The 19,019-nt window shown below is 43.5% G+C and overlaps 1 protein-coding gene and 1 long non-coding RNA gene across 7 annotated transcripts in view; one reads left to right on the forward strand and one right to left on the reverse strand.

Annotated features, from left to right (window-relative positions):
* anks1b (ankyrin repeat and sterile alpha motif domain containing 1B) overlaps window positions 1-19,019 on the reverse strand; it is a 385,802-nt gene that overhangs the window by 159,957 nt on the left and 206,826 nt on the right. For all 6 annotated transcript variants that reach the window (XM_061912138.1, XM_061912134.1, XM_061912133.1 and 3 more), the window contains one exon: window positions 17,563-17,752. In XM_061912138.1, coding sequence (XP_061768122.1) covers window positions 17,563-17,752 — 190 coding nt within the window. The remainder of the gene's footprint in view (window positions 1-17,562; window positions 17,753-19,019) is intronic.
* LOC133560061 (uncharacterized) lies at window positions 1,972-17,817 on the forward strand. Its single transcript, XR_009808380.1, has 3 exons — window positions 1,972-2,184; window positions 3,888-3,978; window positions 17,543-17,817. It is a non-coding gene; the product is annotated as an uncharacterized LOC133560061 (long non-coding RNA).

The raw sequence follows: 19,019 nt of genomic DNA on the forward strand, positions 1-19,019 counted from the left end.
TTAGAGATAGGGTGAGAAGCTCTGCCATCCGGGAGGAACTCAAAGTAAAGCCGCTGCTCCTCCACATCGAGAGGAGCCAGATGAGGTGGTTCGGGCATCTGGTCAGGATGCCACCCGAACGCCTCCCTAGGGATGTGTTTAGGGCACGTCCAACCGGTAGGAGGCCACGGGGAAGACCCAGGACACGTTGGGAAGACTATGTCTCCCGGCTGGCCTGGGAACGCCTCGGGATCCCCCGGGAAGAGCTAGACGAAGTGGCTTCTTCTTCCTCCAAACACAACGAGTTGAGTTTATACCAAAATGGATACATGGATGATACAGCAGAGGATTGGGAGAATGTCATGTGGTCAGATGAAACCAAAATAGAACTTTTTGGTATAAACTCAACTTGTCGTGTTTGGTAGAAGAATAATACTGAGTATTATACTTAGAATACAAACAGAATTTAAAGAATTTATTTGTAAATTATGGTGGAAAATAAGTATTTGGTCAACCATTCAAAGCTCTCACTGATGGAAGGAGGTTTTGGCTCAAAATCTCACGATACATGGCCCCATTCATTCTTTCCTTAACACGGATCAATCGTCCTGTCCCCTTAGCAGAAAAACAGCCCCAAAGCATGATGTTTCCACCCCCATGCTTCACAGTAGGTATGGTGTTCTTGGGATGCAACTCAGTATTCTTCTTCCTCCAAACACGAGGAGTTGAGTTTATACCAAAATGGATACATGGATGATACAGCAGAGGATTGGGAGAATGTCATGTGGTCAGATGAAACCAAAATATAACTTTTTGGTATAAACTCAACTCGTTGTGTTTGGAGGAAGAAGAATACTGAGTTGCATTCCAAGAACACCATACCTACTGTGAAGCATGGGGGTGGAAACATCATGCTTTGGGGCTGTTTTTCTGCTAAGGGGACAGGACGATTGATCCGTGTTAAGGAAAGAATGAATGGGGCCATGTATCGTGAGATTTTGAGCCAAAACCTCCTTCCATCAGTGAGAGCTTTGAATGGTTGACCAAATACTTATTTTCCACCATAATTTACAAATAAATTATTTAAAATTCCTACAATGTGAATCCCTGGATTTTTTTTCACATTCTGTCTCCCACAGTTGAAGTGTACCTATGATGAAAATTACAGACCTCTGTCATCATTTTACGTGGGAAAACTCGGTGGCTGACTAAATACTTTTTTGCCCCACTGTATGTAAGAATGTGCGCTTGCTGTCCGTGAGAAGGAGACACAAGAAAGAGTGGGAAGAGCCTGTAGTGTAACGCCCGCAGCCAAAATCAACTGCGTGAGAACGTATACTCGAATATTACGATATAGTCATTTTCTTTATCGCACAGAGACAAACCCGCGATATATCTCGTATATCGACATATCGCCCAGCCCTAAGTCATATATTTTGTCACTTGACCCTATCCGGCTCGTGTGCCAACTGTTAGCATTTCAGCATTCACGGGGACAAATTTCTACCTAAATTGCATTTTCATTCATGCGCATTACAGCATGCCGGCATGTATACTCGTGTTTATTACGTGCCTTTTAAATAGACGCACTTTATCATGGCCGTGCAAAGACTGACATCTCCTATAGCGGGAAGAAGAGCACAGGTGGAAGTAATTGACGTGAGTGAAGGAGCTCATTTACAAATCCCAGCGGCCCCACGACGCGCCTTAATGGAATGTGGCTGTCGTCTTTGGGGAGAAACTTCATTAAAATGAGGCATGCTTTCATGCGCCATTGGGGCAGCACACAAGCCGCCATGATATATGAATACTGCATGAATAGCATAGAAAAATACTGTAATACTGCAACAAACTGATATTAAAAACCAGAGAGTAATATCTGAGCTGCCAGTCAGCGTCATAGATGAAATATAGAGTTCTATTTCCTCTGAGATCGACGATGTTATTAGCAGCTCGCTCAGCTCCGGGCGCTAACCTAACGAGTGGGCGTGGTCCAAACCCTGCCTGAGAGGCGGCGGTGGAGAGCGAGCTACTCCCTTTCGCTTCCGGTGCTGATTTGAATGCCTCGCCACGGCGACTGGCCGCTCTCTCACAGTATTGCTTTTTGCCGCTCCCGGGGCACTACAAGACACTCTCGCGGCGCCGTCACACTTGGCAAAGACGCGCGCTATTCTCTCCACGTGTCAGCGACGCACTTTGTGTTTGGTGAGTTCAGTTCGTGACTCAACGCTTTTATCAATCGCAGAAAAAATATGCAGGCCAAGCAGCAAATGACTGTTAAATGAATGTGACACCGAGGAAAGGCAGCTTGATGGCATCACGTTATGCAAACACAAGCCATATAATTAGCATCAAAGTGTCCCTGATTCGATTTTGATATCGGATATCGGTTTGATACTGGCCAGTTAAAGGCCTACTGAAATGAAATGTTCTTATTTAAACGGGGATAGCAGGTCCATTCTATGTGTCATACTTAATCATTTCGCGATATTGCCATATTTTTGCTGTAAGGATTTAGTAGAGAACATCGACGATAAAGTTCGCAGCTTTTGGTCGCTAATAAAAAAGCCTTGGCTTTACCGGAAGTCGCAGACGATGACGTCACAAGGTGAGAGCTCCTCACGTCCTCACATTGTCTAGGTCTAGCTCCATCCTATCTTGCCGATTGTATTGTACCATATGTCCCGGCAAGAAATCTGCGTTCAAAGGACTCCGGCTTATTAGTGATTCCCAAAGTCCAAAAAAAGTCTGCGGGCTATAGAGCGTTTTCATTTCGGGCTCCAGTACTCTGGAATGCCCTCCCGGTAACAGTTCGAGATGCCACCTCAGTAGAAGCATTTAAGTCTCACCTTAAAACTCATCTGTATACTCTAGCCTTTAAATAGACTCCCTTTTTAGACCAGTTGATCTGCCGTTTCTTTTCCTTTTCTTCTATGTCCCACTCTCCTTTGTGGAGGGAGTCCGGTCCGATCCGGTGGCCATGTACTGCTCGCCTGTGTATCGGCTGGGGACATCTCTGCGCTGCTGATCCGCCTCCGCTTGGGATGGTTTCCTGCTGGCTCCGCTGTGAACGGGACTCTCGCTGCTGTGTTGGATCCGCTTTGGACTGGACTCTCGCGACTGTGTTGGATCCATTATGGATTGAACTTTCACAGTATCATGTTAGACCCGCTCGACATCCATTGCTTTCCTCCTCTCTAAGGTTCTCATAGTCATTATTGTCACCGACGTCCCACTGGGTGTGAGTTTTCCTTGCCCTTATGTGGGCCTACCGAGGATGTCGTAGTGGTTTGTGCAGCCCTTTGAGACACTAGTGATTTAGGGCTATATAAGTAAACATTGATTGATTGATTGATTTATAATAGGAGCCTCCAGCACAAGAGCTATTCGGACCGAGAAAACAACAATTTCCCCATTAATTTGAGCGAGGATGAAAGATTCGTGGATGATGATATCGATAGCGAAGGACTAGAAAAAAAAAAAAAGGCGATTGCATTGGGACGGATTCAGATGTTTTTAGACACATTTACTAGGACAATTCAGGGAAATCCATTATCTTTCTATTGTGTTGCTAGGGTTTTAGTGAGATTAAATAGTACCTGATAGTACCTGATAGTACCTGATGGGACGGCGTGGCGCAGTGGGAGAGAGTGGCCGTGCGCAACCCAAGGGTCCCTGGTTCAAATCCCACCTAGTACCAAACCTCGTCACGTCCGTTGTGTCCTGAGCAAGACACTTCACCCTTGCTCCTGATGGGTGCTGGTTGGCGCCTTGCATGGCAGCTCCCTCCATCAGTGTGTGAATGTGTGTGTGAATGGGTAAATGTGGAAGTAGTGTCAAAGCGCTTTGAGTACCTTGAAGGTAGAAAAGCGCTATACAAGCACAACCCATTTATTTATCATTTATAGTCGGAGGGGTGTGTCCACGGGTGTCTTGACGCCAGTCTCTGAGGGAAGTCGACGGCAGCTGCATGGACGGCGCAATCTCAGCTGATCTCCGGTAAGAGGCGAATTTTTACCACAATATTCTCACCGAAACCTGCCGGTTGACAAGTGGTCGGGAACCATGTTTGCTTGACCGCTCTGATCCATAGTAAAGCTTCACCTCCGGGAATTTTAAACAAGGAATCACCGTGTGTTTGTGTGGCTAAAGGCTAAAGCTTCCCAACTCCATCTTTCTACTTTGACTTCTCCATTATTAATTGAACAAATTGCAAAAGTTTCAGTAACACAGATGTCCAGAATACTGTTTAATTGCGCAATGAAAAGAGACGACTTTTAGCCGCAAATGGTGCTGCGCTAATACGTATGTCCCCTGCAACCCGGGACGTCACGCGCACGCGTCATCATTCCGGAACGTTTTCAACAAGAAACTCCGCGGGAAATTTAAAATTGTAATTTAGTAAACTAAAAAGGCCGTATTGGCATGTGTTGCAATGTTAATATTTCATCATTGATATATAAACTATCAGACTGCGCGGTCGTTAGTAGTGGGTTTTGGTAGGCCTTTAAATGTCCTCCAAAAGGCACCCATGGTTGATCTTGTCATGATCCGTGGTCCGGATCATCGTTTTGTATTTTCTGCTAGTTTTGGACTCCATTAGTTCCTGTTTTTGTGCACCCTTGTTTTAGTTCCTGTTTGCACTCCCTTGTTTGTTTTGTCACCCTGGTCACCTGTCTTTGATTAGTGCTCTCCCGCTCACCTGCTTCCCGAGCACTAATCAGAGGCCGTATTTAAGCTCGTCTTTGCCAGTCAGTCAGCCTTGCATCATTGTTCTTTTCACACTCCGTTCATGCTTGATTCATGCTGCTCTTGTCTGGCCACGTAAATTTTCTTTGTTATTTAAACCTCAGTTTATTGCGTTGTTTAGTTCATGTTTCATGTCCTACGTTGTTTTTGACTCCGCTTTGTGCGTGCCTTTTGTTTGTACCTTTTTTTAGTCAAGATTAAATCCTGGTTTTACCTACACGCCATGTCCGAGTAGTCCGTCTGCTTTCCTGGTGAGAACGACCCCGCAGCAAGCTGCAACCCCCCCCCCCCCCCCCCCTCCGTCATGACAGATCTTTTCTTCTATTTTGTCAAGTCATTTACAAAAAGGTAAACATGGGAGTTTTACGCTGCAAAAACAGAAATCTAAGTAAAATTAACTATCTCAAATGAGGGTCATATTTGCTTATTTTCCGTCTGAAAAGATAATTCTTCTCACTAAGCAGATTTTATGTTAGAGTGTTTTACTTGTTTAAGGTTTTGGTCCTAAAATGATCTCAGTACGGTATTAAAGCTTGTTGCTGAGATTTTATGAACTATATTGAGTAAAACATGCTTGAAACTAGAATTTCAACTGTTGCAAAACTGTGTCATTAACACTCACAAGTATAAAACTATTTTTTAAAGTAATCATTTCTTACTTCAAGCATGAAAAAAGTCATGATGCTGAGCGCATATCATTAATGTCAAGATAATGACACATTCACTTAATTTAAGAATATTTTTCCACATAATATCGCTAAAATTCGCTCCATTCTGTCCACTAAAGACGCTGAGATCATTATCCATGCGTTTGTTACGTCTCGCCTCGACTACTGTAACGTATTATTTTCGGTCTCCCCATGTCTAGCATTAAAAGATTACAGTTGGTACAAAATGCGGCTGCTAGACTTTTGACAAGAACAAGAAAGTTTGATCACATTACAACCTGTACTGGCTCACCTGCACTGGCTTCCTGTGCAACTTAAGATGTGACTTTAAGGTTTTACTACTTACGTATAAAATACTACACGGTCTAGCTCCATCCTATCTTGCGATTGTATTGTACCATATGTCCCGGCAAGAAATCTGCGTTCAAAGGACTCCGGCTTGTTAGTGATTCCCAAAGCCCCAAAAGAAGTCTGCGGGCTATAGAGCGTTTTCCGTTCGGGCTCCAGTACTCTGGAATGCCCTCAACGGTAACAGTTCAATATGCCACCTCAGTAGAAGCATTTAAGTCTCACCTTAAAACTCATTTGTATACTCTAGCCTTTAAATAGACTCCCTTTTAGACCAGTTGATCTGCCGTTTCTTTTCTTTTTCTTCTATGTCCCACTCTCCCTTGTGGAGGGGGTCCGGTCCGATCCGGTGGCCATGTACTGCTTGCCTGTGTATCGGCTGGGGACATCTCTGCGCTGCTGATCCGCCTCCGCTTGGGATGGTTTCCTGCTGGCTCCGCTGTGAACGGGACTCTCGCTGCTGTGTTTGGATCCGCTTTGGACTGGACTCTCGCGGACTGTGTTGGATCCATTATGGATTGAACTTTCACAGTATCATGTTAGATCCGCTCGACATCCATTGCTTTCCTCCTCTCTAAGGTTCTCATAGTCATCATTGTCACCGACGTCCCACTGGGTGTGAGTTTTCCTTGCCCATATGTGGGCCTACCGAGGATGTCGTGGTGGTTTGTGCAGCCCTTTGAGACACTAGTGATTTAGGGCTATATAAGTAAACATTGATTGATTGATTGAATTGAGCAAAAATTTCTCTTTTTTTCTACCAAAAAAGTGCACTTGTTATTATACTTGTTTTAAGGTATTTTTGGGTTCATTGAGGTTAGCTCATTTTACTTGTTTTGGAAAGTCTTGAATAACTGAATTTTCTTGTTCTATTGGCAGATCATTTGCTTAGTTCAAATAAAATACCCCTCATTTTTGTATTTTTTTTTTTCTTCTTGTTTTTGAAAACTGACTTTTGGCAGTGTAAGGCTACTAGGAGCTAGCAGTTACACAGCAACTAAGTAATCAAAGCACATCAGTTAGACCAGGAGTGTCAAACTCTGATTCGTTGAGGGCCACATGGTAGTAATGGCTTCGCTCTTGTAACAATAAATAGTTTAGAAAGTATCCCTTGCCTTATGATATTAATACAGTTATCTTTAGATTTTACAGTAACAAAATTGACAGCTCATTTGCCAAAATTTTACAATAAAATGTTTTGTTTTTTTTAATAGCATGTAAAATGGAAAAACGATATCACTGTTTTGTTTTAATTTACTGTAAAATTTTGGCAAACCGAGCTACCAGGTTTGTTTACTGTATGTGACGCTTCGCTTGCAATCGTGGTGTTGGTTCGTTTTCTCAAATGATGCAGTCAGACATGGACATAGCGTGAAGGTAAGAAAGGATGATTTATTTATGCTAACAAAACAGACTAAGAACAAAAACACTTGCACAAGGCACTAAAGACAAAACAAACAAACTAGCATGGGAGCTAGAAGGAACTAAAGGCGCTAGCATGTGAGCTAGGGAATTAAACAGAGGAATAGCGTGGAAGCTAACGAGTACAAAAGTCTTTACGACAATCGGGGATCAGCGACGTCACCTGTTGCATCGAACAGAAACTAGACTGCGAGACTGAGTAACGGAAAAGGCAGGCTTATATAAGGACAGTAATTAGGAGGCAGGTGCGCGTCAAAAACAAAGGGCAGGTGACACAAATACGTAACTCTCCCGTCCAAAGGAAAACCAATCTATCTTGATGCTGTCTTACAAAGATCTACAAAGTCATCAAACCTATAGATGTTTTCTTGAGCTTTCATCGTCTTGCCGATTGAGCCATGGATAGAATCTGCTCTCATGAACGTGTGCCCTTTCTCCAGATATTTTATCACAATCTCGGGTGGGCCCCATTCTGCGTTTGCACATTGGGCAAGAGCCGTGTACAGCGTCCAGTTTTTATTTTGACCTCCACAGTTATCTGCCCAAAAGAGTATGCAAGGGGAAGAATCAAGAACAATACATTTAATGAAGGTGCTTGCAACGTCCTGAGCCAATCTTCTAAATATCCCCTCGTGCCATAATATCACATAATCAGGTTGACCGTCGGCCCCCATTCGTGCAAATGTCTCATTAAAGACGATAAGGCGACTGACAAAGAAGCTCCGATTGGTCCCTTGAGATACTAGGTTTTTCTGTTGTATCCACGCGGTTATGTGGTAGTTACTAGGTCCTGCTTACTTACGGAAAAAATTACAATATCGCATACACTAATGTAAAGCATACCACCTAGGAACTCCAAAATTATTATCAGCTCAGTTTTGACCAAAATTGAGTTACTGGGTTTTGCCTTTGGACGGGAGAACTATGACAACAGAACAAAACAGGAAGTGCCACCAGGAACTAAGGAAGACAAAATACTAACAAGATACGATACAGAAACAGAACCAAACCAGAACATGACATGATCCAAGTAGCGGATCATGACACTGTAAAAAAATGGCCCAAGTGCCCTTCCATGGCAAACGGACTAGTTTATTCCCCGTACGATAACCAAGACGGTATACAAAAAGCTAGGCAAAATGTTGGCAAAACGGCATGCGAATACCATGGTACAACTAAACATTTTTTTTGCTGCCTGATATACATTCAATGATATGAATATGTGTTTGTTTTTAATGTCGAGCATGCAGGATGTTGTCGAGGCCTGGTTGATGGTTGCGTAGAAAGAAAAGGTCACTGATCGACAAATCAGAAAGTGAATAAGTGACGCACATCATACTTCCATCCTTTATTACCACGCAGTTAGAAACGTCGGGAAGAATGTCGACATCTGCATGGCAGCATGGGGGTGTGGGGGGCCCTAAGGCAAAGAAGGGGTCTGGTGTTACGTAAAAGGAACAAAAAATTGAAGCAGCGGTGCAGCATCAGCATCCGTGATGGACGCACTGGTTATAAATAGGCCGCCCACGCAGGTGGCCGACACCGGCGAGGAGATTTGTTGTATAAACGTTCACGCTGAAATGGAAGCGAGCGAGCGAAAGGCGCCGGTTTAAGTCGCTGGCGTCTTCTGGAGCCCTCGCTACCAACGATGCACTCTGCAACCTCGCTTTCTCTCACCCTCTTCCTCCTTTTTATCCTCTCCCTTTTACTGGCATCCTTTGAATTGCTTCTGTACCCACGTAACATCTCCCGCTCCTCGTGATGTGTGTGTGTGCGTGTGTGTGTGTGTGTGTGTGTGTGTGAGAGCCACGTGTTGCCATGGCAACCTCACAATAGGCCTTTTAAAGCTAATAAGTGAAGAGAGAGAGCGCGTGTGGGGAGTGTGGAAGGTTATAAAATAGAGAAAAATGAGAAGAATGCATGGAGGAAAAGACAAAAAAATTTCATTTATACATTTAATTTTTTCTCTCATTACATTAAAAAGATATCTACTTTAGGATGGCTTTATTTGTAAGCCCAAAGCAACAGGTGGCACTCCAACCCTCAGCCGGAATAGCCAGTCAGAATACTGAAAAAAGCGATTTCCGGAAAAAGTCAAGAAAAAGAGATTGACTTGTGATCGCACACTTTGGTTATAAAAAAAACATGCCAAGGAGAAGAATCTGGTTCCAAAAATCATGTTTCCCCATCCGATATTGAGATTGGAAATTCAATCAATCAATCAATCAATGTTTACTTATATAGCCCTAAATCACTAGTGTCTCAAAGGGCTGCACAAACCACCACGACATCCTCGGTAAGCCCACATAAGGGCAAGGAAAACTCACACCCAGTGGGACATCGGTGACAATGATGACTATGAGAACCTTGGAGAGGAGGAAAGCAATGGATGTCGAGCGGGTCTAACATGATACTGTGAAAGTTCAATCAATAATGGATCCAACACAGTCGCAAGAGTCCAGTCCAAAGCGGATCCAACACAGCAGCGAGAGTCCCGTTCACAGCGGAGCCAGCAGGAAACCATCCCAAGCGGAGGCGGATCAGCAGCGCAGAGATGTCCCCAGCCGATACACAGGCAAGCAGTACATGGCCACCGGATCGGACCGGACCCCCTCCACAAGGGAGAGTGGGACATAGAAGAAAAAGAAAAGAAACGGCAGATCAACTGGTCTAAAAAGGGAGTCTATTTAAAGGCTAGAGTATACAGATGAGTTTTAAGGTGAGACTTAAATGCTTCTACTGAGGTGGCATCTCGAACTGTTACCGGGAGGGCATTCCAGAGTACTGGAGCCCGAACGGAAAACGCTCTATAGCCCGCAGACTTTTTTTGGGCTTTGGGAATCACTAACAAGCCGGAATCCTTTGAACGCAGATTTCTTGCCGGGACATATCAGCAAAACGAAACAAAAAAAACAAGCTTGGTCTTGTATTTTAATCAAGTCATGCACAAAAAGCAAACATGGTAGGCTATATGCGACTAGGAGCTAGCAGCTACACAACAGCTCGGCACACAATAGCACACAAGCTAGACCTACATCAGGGGTGGGCATTACGTCGATCGCGAGCTACCGGTCGATCGCGGAGGGTGTGTCAGACGTTCGCAAGCCAGGCATTAAAAACATAGACATAAAAATGAGCAATCATCAATCTTCACCAAGACTCCACTTTCGTCAGTTGTTTGACATTCTCGGCACCCGAGGATCTTGTGAGATGACGCTGGCTGCTGCTAGCTCATTACTAAGAAAAAAATCACTGACAGGATGGAGAGAAACACAACACTTTTTTTCCAACAGTCTCTTGGGCCGTACTTGCTGTCAAAACTGTAAAGACCGACTGCACAGCTCCTGTTTTCACAATAAAAGACCTGCTTCATCCTGCCTGTGCTAACAAAATAAGAGTCTCAGAAAGCTAGCGTGCACAAGCTAGCAAGCTACGGAGTTTGATGCCAATGTATTCAATCAATCAATCAATCAATGTTTATTTATATAGCCCCAAATCACAAATGTCTCAAAGGACTGCACAAATCATTACGACTACAACATCCTCGGAAGAACCCACAAAAGGGCAAGAAAACTCACACCCAGTGGGCAGGGAGAATTCACATCCAGTGGACGCCAGTGACAATGCTGACTATGAGAAACCTTGGAGAGGACCTCAGATGTGGGCAACCCCCCCCCTCTCTAGGGGACCGAAAGCAATGGATGTCGAGCGGGTCCAACATGATACTGTGAAAGTTCAATCCATAGTGGCTCCAACACAGCCGCGAGAGTTCAGTTCAAGCGGATCCAAGACAGCAGCGAGAGTCCCGTCCACAGGAAACCATCTCAAGCGATCAGCAGCGCAGAGACGTCCCCAACCGATACAGGCGAGCGGTCCATCCTGGGTCCCGACGAGCGGTCCATCCTGGGTCTCGACTCTGGACAGCCAGTACTTCATCCATGGTGATCGGACCGGACCCCCTCCAGAAGGGAGGGGGGGGACATAGGAGAAAGAAAAGAAGCGGCAGATCAACTGGTCTAAAAAGGAGGTCTATTTAAAGGCTAGAGTATACAAATGAGTTTTAAGGTGAGACTTAAATGCTTCTACTGAGGTAGCATCTCGAACTGTTACCGGGAGGGCATTCCAGAGTACTGGAGCCCGAACGGAAAACGCTCTATAGCCCGCAGACTTTTTTTTTTTTATTCCTGCTTTCGGCGCCTAGACCATAGTCAAGGAGTGCAGGGGAGACACTTCTCCAGGGCCGATGGATTCTCGGGGCAACACCCTTCACTTTACCCAGCAGTGGGTCTTCACAATTCCGGACTCCAGTGCAAAATGACGAGTCCAGCGATTAGTTGCAAATCGTGGCTTTTTATTTACGTCTAGCACACAGTCAAAATCCCACACTAAACACTCTCAGCGACCGCTCCCTCTCCTCTCTCGCCAACACTCTCACTGACGTCACTCACCTGCTGCCAGACATTAAAGGGCCACACACATATGCTAACTCTCTTAACAAAGTGTTTAAAAACGAGTATGCAATTTGGACAAATGAGATGCCAAATCCAACCACTTTCCTGTGGTATTGGACAGAAAGGAGGACTTTTTTTTTCCTCCATTTGAAATGCGGACGTTATCAGCGCCACTGTCTGATTCCAATCAATGCAAGTCATCAGAATCAGGTAATACACCAACTTATATTCTAGTTTTCATGAAAGAAAGGAATCTATATGTGTTAAACATGCTTGTATTATCATTAAACACCATTAACTTGTTAACAAAAATGTCTCTTTCATAAATAAATAAATATACATTTTAAATATGAATGAGGTAGATCTCCTCAACTTGGTCAACTGAAAAGTAGCTCGCCTGCAGAAAAAGTGTGAGCGCCCCTGACAAACAAAACAAAATGGCAGACTTTTGTTTGCCTACATGCGCTCTTGAGACTTTGCGTGTCCTGCCATGACAACTGTCTCCAATCAAATTTGGGGACTATCCGTGAAACTGGTTGAGGGAGGTTTGTATTCCTGAGTGTTGTATAAGAGTTTGGGTTCGACACCCCATACAAAAACTACCTTTTTTATGGCGCCTGATGTGTGACAATAATAAAACAGTAGTTTAAAACAGCTATTACCCTAATTATATATATTTAATTACATCAACTATGTAAATATTTTATTAATGTATGTCATGTGTATAAAATCATTATTATCAGATGAATGGATGGATAATTTGCTAATTAAATAGAGCTAGCTGACCAGCATCAAGATGGCTGCTTGTACTGTCCCGCCATGGTGTATTCCTAAACCCATCCATTTTCTACTGCTTGTCCCTTTTGGGGTCGCTGGAGCATATCTCAGCTGCATTCGGGGGGAAGGCGAGGTACACCCTGGACAAGTCGCCACCCTCATCGCAGGGCCAACACAGATAGACAACATTCACACTCACATTCACACACTAGGGCCAATTTAGTGAACCGCTGTAAGCAAAAGGGTGAAAATATGTCAAGGCATGCGCTCCCTACTGTGTTGCCCGCGCTCTTAGTTTTCTTATAAATACACCACATCAGGGGTGCCCACACTTTTTCTCCAGGCGAGCTACTTTTCAATTGACCAACACGAGGGGATCTACCTCATTTATATATATCATTTATATGTATTTATTTATGAAAGAGACATTTTTGTAAACAAGTTAAATGTGTTTAATGATAATACAAGCATGTGTAACACATATAGATGTCTTTCTTTCACGAAGACAAGAATATAAGTTGGTGTATTACCTGATTCTGATGACTTGCATTGATTGGAATCAGACAGTAATGATGATAACGCCCACATTTTCAAATGGAGGAGAAAAAAAGTTGTCCTTTCTGTACAATACCCACATGAAAGTGGTTGGTTTTTTGGCATCTAATTCATCCAGCTTCCATACACTTTACAAGAAAAACATTGGCGGCAAAATTCCGTAACTTGCTTGATTGACATTCACGGCACCCGAGGGTCTTGTGCGATGACGCTGGCTGCTGCCAGTTCATTATTGTGAAAAAATGACAGAGAGGAAGGCGAGAAACCACTTTTTATTTCAACAGACTTTCGCGCCGTCCCTTCCGTCAAAACTCTAAAGGCCGACTGCACATTTCCTATCTTCACAATAAAAGCCTGCTTCATGCTGCCTGCGCTAACAAAATAAGAGTCTGGGAAAGCTGCCGTGCACAAGTGATGTGCACGCAGCTTTCTGAGGGATCGCTTGTGCACGCCAGTTTTCCGAGACTCTGTATTTAGTTAGCGCAGGCAGCATGAAGCAGGGCTTTTATTGTGAAGATAGGAAATGTGCAGTCGGCCTTTAGAGTTTTGACGGAGGGTACGGCGCGAGAGTCTGTTGAAATAAAAAGTGTTTCTAGTCTTCCTCTCGGTCATATGTTCATAATAATGATCTTGCAGCAGCCAGCGTCATCTCACAAGACCCTCCGGTACCGTGAATGTCATTTAAGTGACGTCTTGGTGAAGATTGATGATCACTCATTTTTAGGTCTATTTTTTTTAAAAGCCTGGCTGGAGATCGACTGACACACCCCCCGCGGTCGACTGGTAGCTCGCGATCGACGTAATGGGCACCCCTGCACCACATGGTGGCGCTGTTATTGTAACCCATAATCAATGTTGACTTACACACCGCACTAAAAAACACACGCTATAACTTTCGGGTGTTTATCCGACTCACTGGAAAAACTGGTATACGCTTTTACTGGACCGACAAAGAACACGTGTGTCGGATTTGAGCCAGATTGTGTGAACAAAGATGGCCGCCGTCAATCAAAAACGTCTTGACAGGCTTAGCAACGACAGGAAGTCATTAGTGACTGATTTTTTACACGCATGCCAGCAGTTTCAAGTTTTCACAATACCATATTACGATTACAACAGTAGTGAATATTTATTTAAGGATGGTGGTAAATGGAAGGGTACCCCAGATAAGCTCGACCAGTGGTTCTCAAATGGGGGTACGCGTGCCCCTGGGGGTACTTGAAGGTATCCCAAGGGGTAAGTGAGATTTTTTTTTTTTTTTAATTCTAAAAATCGCAACCATTCAAAAATCCTTTATAAATATATTCATTGAATAATACTTCAACAAAATATGAATGTAAGTTCATAAACTGTGAAAAAATACAACAATGCAATCAATATTCAGTGTTGACAGCTAGATTTTTTGTGGACATGTTCCATAAATATTGATGTTAAAGATTTCTCTTTTTGTGAAGAAATCTTAAGAATTAAGTTCATGAATCCAGATGGATCTCTATTACAATCCCCAAAGAGGGCACTTTAAGTTGATGATTACTTCTATGTGTAGAAATCTTTATTTATAATTGAATCACTTCTTTATTTTTCAACAAGTTTTAAGTTATTTTTATATCTTTTTTCCCCAAATAGTTCAAGAAAGACCACTACAAATGAGCAATATTTTTCACTGTTATACAATTTAATAAATCAGAAACTGATGACGCAGTGCTACGTATATTTTACTTCTTTATCTCTTTTTTTCAACCAAAAATGCTATGCTCTGATTAGGGGGTACTTGATTTAAAAAAATGTTCACAGGTAGAGTACTACTGAGCTAGAAGAAACTTATGGCAGGGGGTCCAGAGGTCAGTATATGCATGGAATGCTGAGACATGGTGGCAAGCACAAGAACACGATATGACAAACACAAAATAGGAGCAGAAAAGCAAGCATACTAGAAATGCGCGGATAGGCAATTATATCATCCGCATCCGCATCACCAAAATCGTCATCCACCCGCCGTCCACCCGAACCAACATTTTATCGGACCGTACCCGCCCGCCAACCGCCCGCTGAATTACATCAGAGGTTGGCCACCTTTACCACTTACGGAGCAATTTGAAACTGTTTCACAGAGTAATGTAGTCGATTGGAGCCGCTAACGTTCTCACGACTATTCAATAGCGTTCATCCTGTTGACAAGAATATGGTCCTGCTGTGAAGCCATTGCCTTTGACACCTTCAACAACATGTACAAACCGGTTGTTGGTGCAGCAACATGTAAATATCAATCAATCAATCAATGTTTACTTATATAGCCCTAAATCACTAGTGTCTCAAAGGGCTGCACAAACCACCACGACATCCTCGGTAGGCCCACATAAGGGCAAGGAAAACTCACACCCAGTGGGACATCGCCGGAGTCCTTTGAACGCAGATTTCTTGCCGGGACATATGGTACAATACAATCGGCAAGATAGGATGGAGCTAGACCGTGTAGTATTTTATACGTAAGTAGTAAAACCTTAAAGTCACATCTTAAGTGCACAGGAAGCCAGTGCAGGTGAGCCAGTACAGGCGTAATGTGATCAAACTTTCTTGTTCTTGTCAAAAGTCTAGCAGCCGCATTTTGTACCAACTGTAATCTTTTAATGCTAGACATGGGGAGACCCGAAAATAATACGTTACAGTAGTCGAGGCGAGACGTAACAAACGCATGGATAATGATCTCAGCGTCTTTAGTGGACAGAATGGAGCGAATTTTAGCGATATTACGGAGATGAAAGAAGGCCGTTTTAGTAACGCTTTTAATGTGTGCCTCAAAGGAGAGAGTTGGGTCGAAGATAATACCCAGATTCTTTACCGTGTCACTTTGTTTAATTGTTTGGTTGTCAAATGTTAGAGTTGTATTATTAAATAGAGTTCGGTGTTTAGCAGGACCGATAATCAGCATTTCCGTTTTTTTGGCGTTGAGTTGCAAAAAGTTAGCGGACATCCATTGTTTAATTTCATTAAGACACGCCTCCAGCTGACTACAATCCGGCGTGTTGGTCAGCTTTAGGGGCATGTAGAGTTGGGTGTCATCAGCATAACAGTGAAAGCTAATAAATAAATAAAGTACTATCTAATCTAATGTTGTGTGCAGCTTCCGCAATCACACGTATGAGTTTGAAAGGCATACTGGGTGACACAGAGTACACTGATGGTTGTGATATAAACAACTTTAACACTTATTAATATGCGCCACGCTGAGAAGCCACACAATACAAGATTGACAAACACATTTCGGGAGAACATCCTCACAGTAACACAACATAAACGCAACACAACTAATACCCATAATCCTTTGTATTCATGACACATCCTGAATATATTTTACACCCCCGCGCCCCCAACCCCGCTCACCGGCAGTCATTCAAGAGAATATTAGTGTCTCCTATTGACTTCTTCGCTTTTCTTAAATGGCTCTTTGAATGGCAAAGGATACCGATCCCAGAACCATGTATACCAAATGTCTCCGGATGGTTCAACCGCCACCCGCCCGAATCGAATTAAAATCTATTTTTTCGTCATGTCAACCGCCCGACCCGCGGTTTATCCGCGGACTCCGCAGATGAGACCGCAAACCGCGCATCTCTAAAGCATACACATACATACATACACACATACACACATACACACATACACACATACACACATACACACATACACACATACATACATACATACATACATACATACATACATACATACATACATACATACATACATACATACATACATACATACATACATACATACATACATACATACATACATACATACATTCAGCCACGCACAACCCAACAGTAGTCTACCCCGAAGAGATAGGTGGTTAATAGATATAATTTCAGTTTCTTTTTGAAGTTAGACAATGAATACAGCATCCTGAGGCTCTCATCAAGCCGGTTCCAGATCTTTGGTCCTCTGCATACAACACTTCGAGCAATACAAGCCAGTAGACGATGTTTACCTGAAATCAAGTCAAAGTTACGAGTGTTGCGGGCATGCTTGGGACGATTGACAGGAACCAAGCTACAGCTATGTCATCCCAAGCATTTTGACCACAACCCTTCGGGGGCGACACGATTCAACTCGCCGTGAGCACATGGACTGACCTCAGACCGACTTCCTGTCAATCACTAGCAACTTCCTGTGCGCTATTAAAAGTCCTCAAAGTCAACAGCGCTGCTAATGCTGTTTATTATGTTCTAAAATAGGATGCATGCTTCAATGAGAAGATAATAGAAGGCTTCAATCATTGTGTGTGTGTTGTGTAGGAAGTGTGTGTGTTGAGTAGGAAGTGTGTGTGTGTGTGTGTGTGTGTGTCAAGCTCAAGGCAGATGAAAGTCTTTTAAGACTTCTGAACCCCCGACACACACACCAGGTGAGACTCTTCATCTATCGATCAGCGGTTGCCACTTTGCCATGACAACAAGAATTCTCATCGCTATGGCAACATGAGAGCAGGTCAGTAGGAAAAGGACCAAAGAGAAAAGAACGTGGGAGGAAAGGAAACTGAGCCAAAAGACGTCACAAGACCCTAATTTGTGCTTCCTTGTTACTTCTCCACCCAAGGAAGAGTTCCATCGTCTTACCTGCAAGGGGACAGTCGTCGTTGGACCCGGCCGAGTCCTGGTCCTGGTTGGGGCTGAAGGGGGGGCTGGCCGGGGGGCTGGTGCTGAAGCTGGCATACCCCAGGGACGAGCTCACCTCGCTGGGCTCGCAGCTGTGATTGACGGTCCGCTGGACGTCCAGCGATGAGGACAGGGAGGTGCGCTGTTTGGGCTGGAGGGGATCATTGATGATTACTCATTTATTACACAAATACATGTTCACTTGCTCAGTTATAACATGAAATAACAGCATGTTCTTCCAACAAGGATTTTGTGCAAATTACATTTTTTTTATGCAGTTGCGCGTGCGTGTGTGTTTGTGTGTATGCGTGTCTACATTCATTGGTGCCACTTTAATTGGCCATGACGTGTTCATTAGTCCAACGCCCGTTCTGATCGTCGACGGTAGCTTCATCTGGACCGACTGTGTGTGTGTGTGTGTGCGTGAGTGTGTGTTGATGTAAAGCCTCTTAATGAGCCAAAAGTGCTGACAAAAGCATTGGAGTCATAGCACTGCAGGGATGCCATGAAGACATTAATACGATGAAGGGATGAATTGTTAAACAAGTGTGTACTCACGCACGCACACACCAGAGCACGAAGAGGTGTTTCTAGCGCAAACACACACACTCAGCTGATAGGTGATTAATAAGCGCAAAGGCGTTCATTAGTGCTAAAGTCACCTGTGGTCTCACTTTGACTGCAGATGTTGCTCATTTGCTGGTGAAAGGGAAGTTTAATTGCACACATTTCAGTGTTGTTGTAGTTTGTGTTTTACGTCAACATGTTTTTAAAGCCCAGACCAGCTGACGGAGCAGATTTCATGTGTCGGATTCCATGTACAGGCTAATGTTCACCAATTAGGGTTGTCTCGAGGCCAATACAGGGGGGCAAAAAAAGTATTTAGTCAGGCACCGATTGTGCAAGTTCTCCCACTTAAAATGATGACGGAGGTCTGTAATTTTCATCATAGGTACACTTCAACTGTGAGAGACAGGAATTCACATTGTAGGAATTTTAAATAATTTATTTGTAAATTATGGTGGAAAATAAGTATTTGGTCAACCATTCAAAGCTTTCACTGATGGAAGGAGGTTTTGGCTCAAAATCTCACGATACATGGCCCCATTCATTCTTTCCTTAACACGGATCAATCGTCCTGTCCCCTTAGCAGAAAAACAGCCCCAAAGCATGATGTTTCCACCCCCATGCTTCACAGTAGGTGTGGTGTTCTTGGGATGCAACTCAGTATTCTTCTTCCTCCAAACACGACGAGTTTTCTATGTAATTTTAAGGCAAATTTTTTTTTTTAACATTTATGTGTATTTTTACATTCAAGTCAAACAATATATGTAGCCTCTTATATAAAGGTTTATGCTCATACTAACAATTTAACATTTTTCTCTGTAATATGACATACGTTGGTGACTGCAAGACAT

Source organism: Nerophis ophidion, linkage group LG10, assembly GCF_033978795.1.
Source record: "Nerophis ophidion isolate RoL-2023_Sa linkage group LG10, RoL_Noph_v1.0, whole genome shotgun sequence".
NCBI classification, from domain to species: Eukaryota; Metazoa; Chordata; class Actinopteri; order Syngnathiformes; family Syngnathidae; genus Nerophis; species Nerophis ophidion.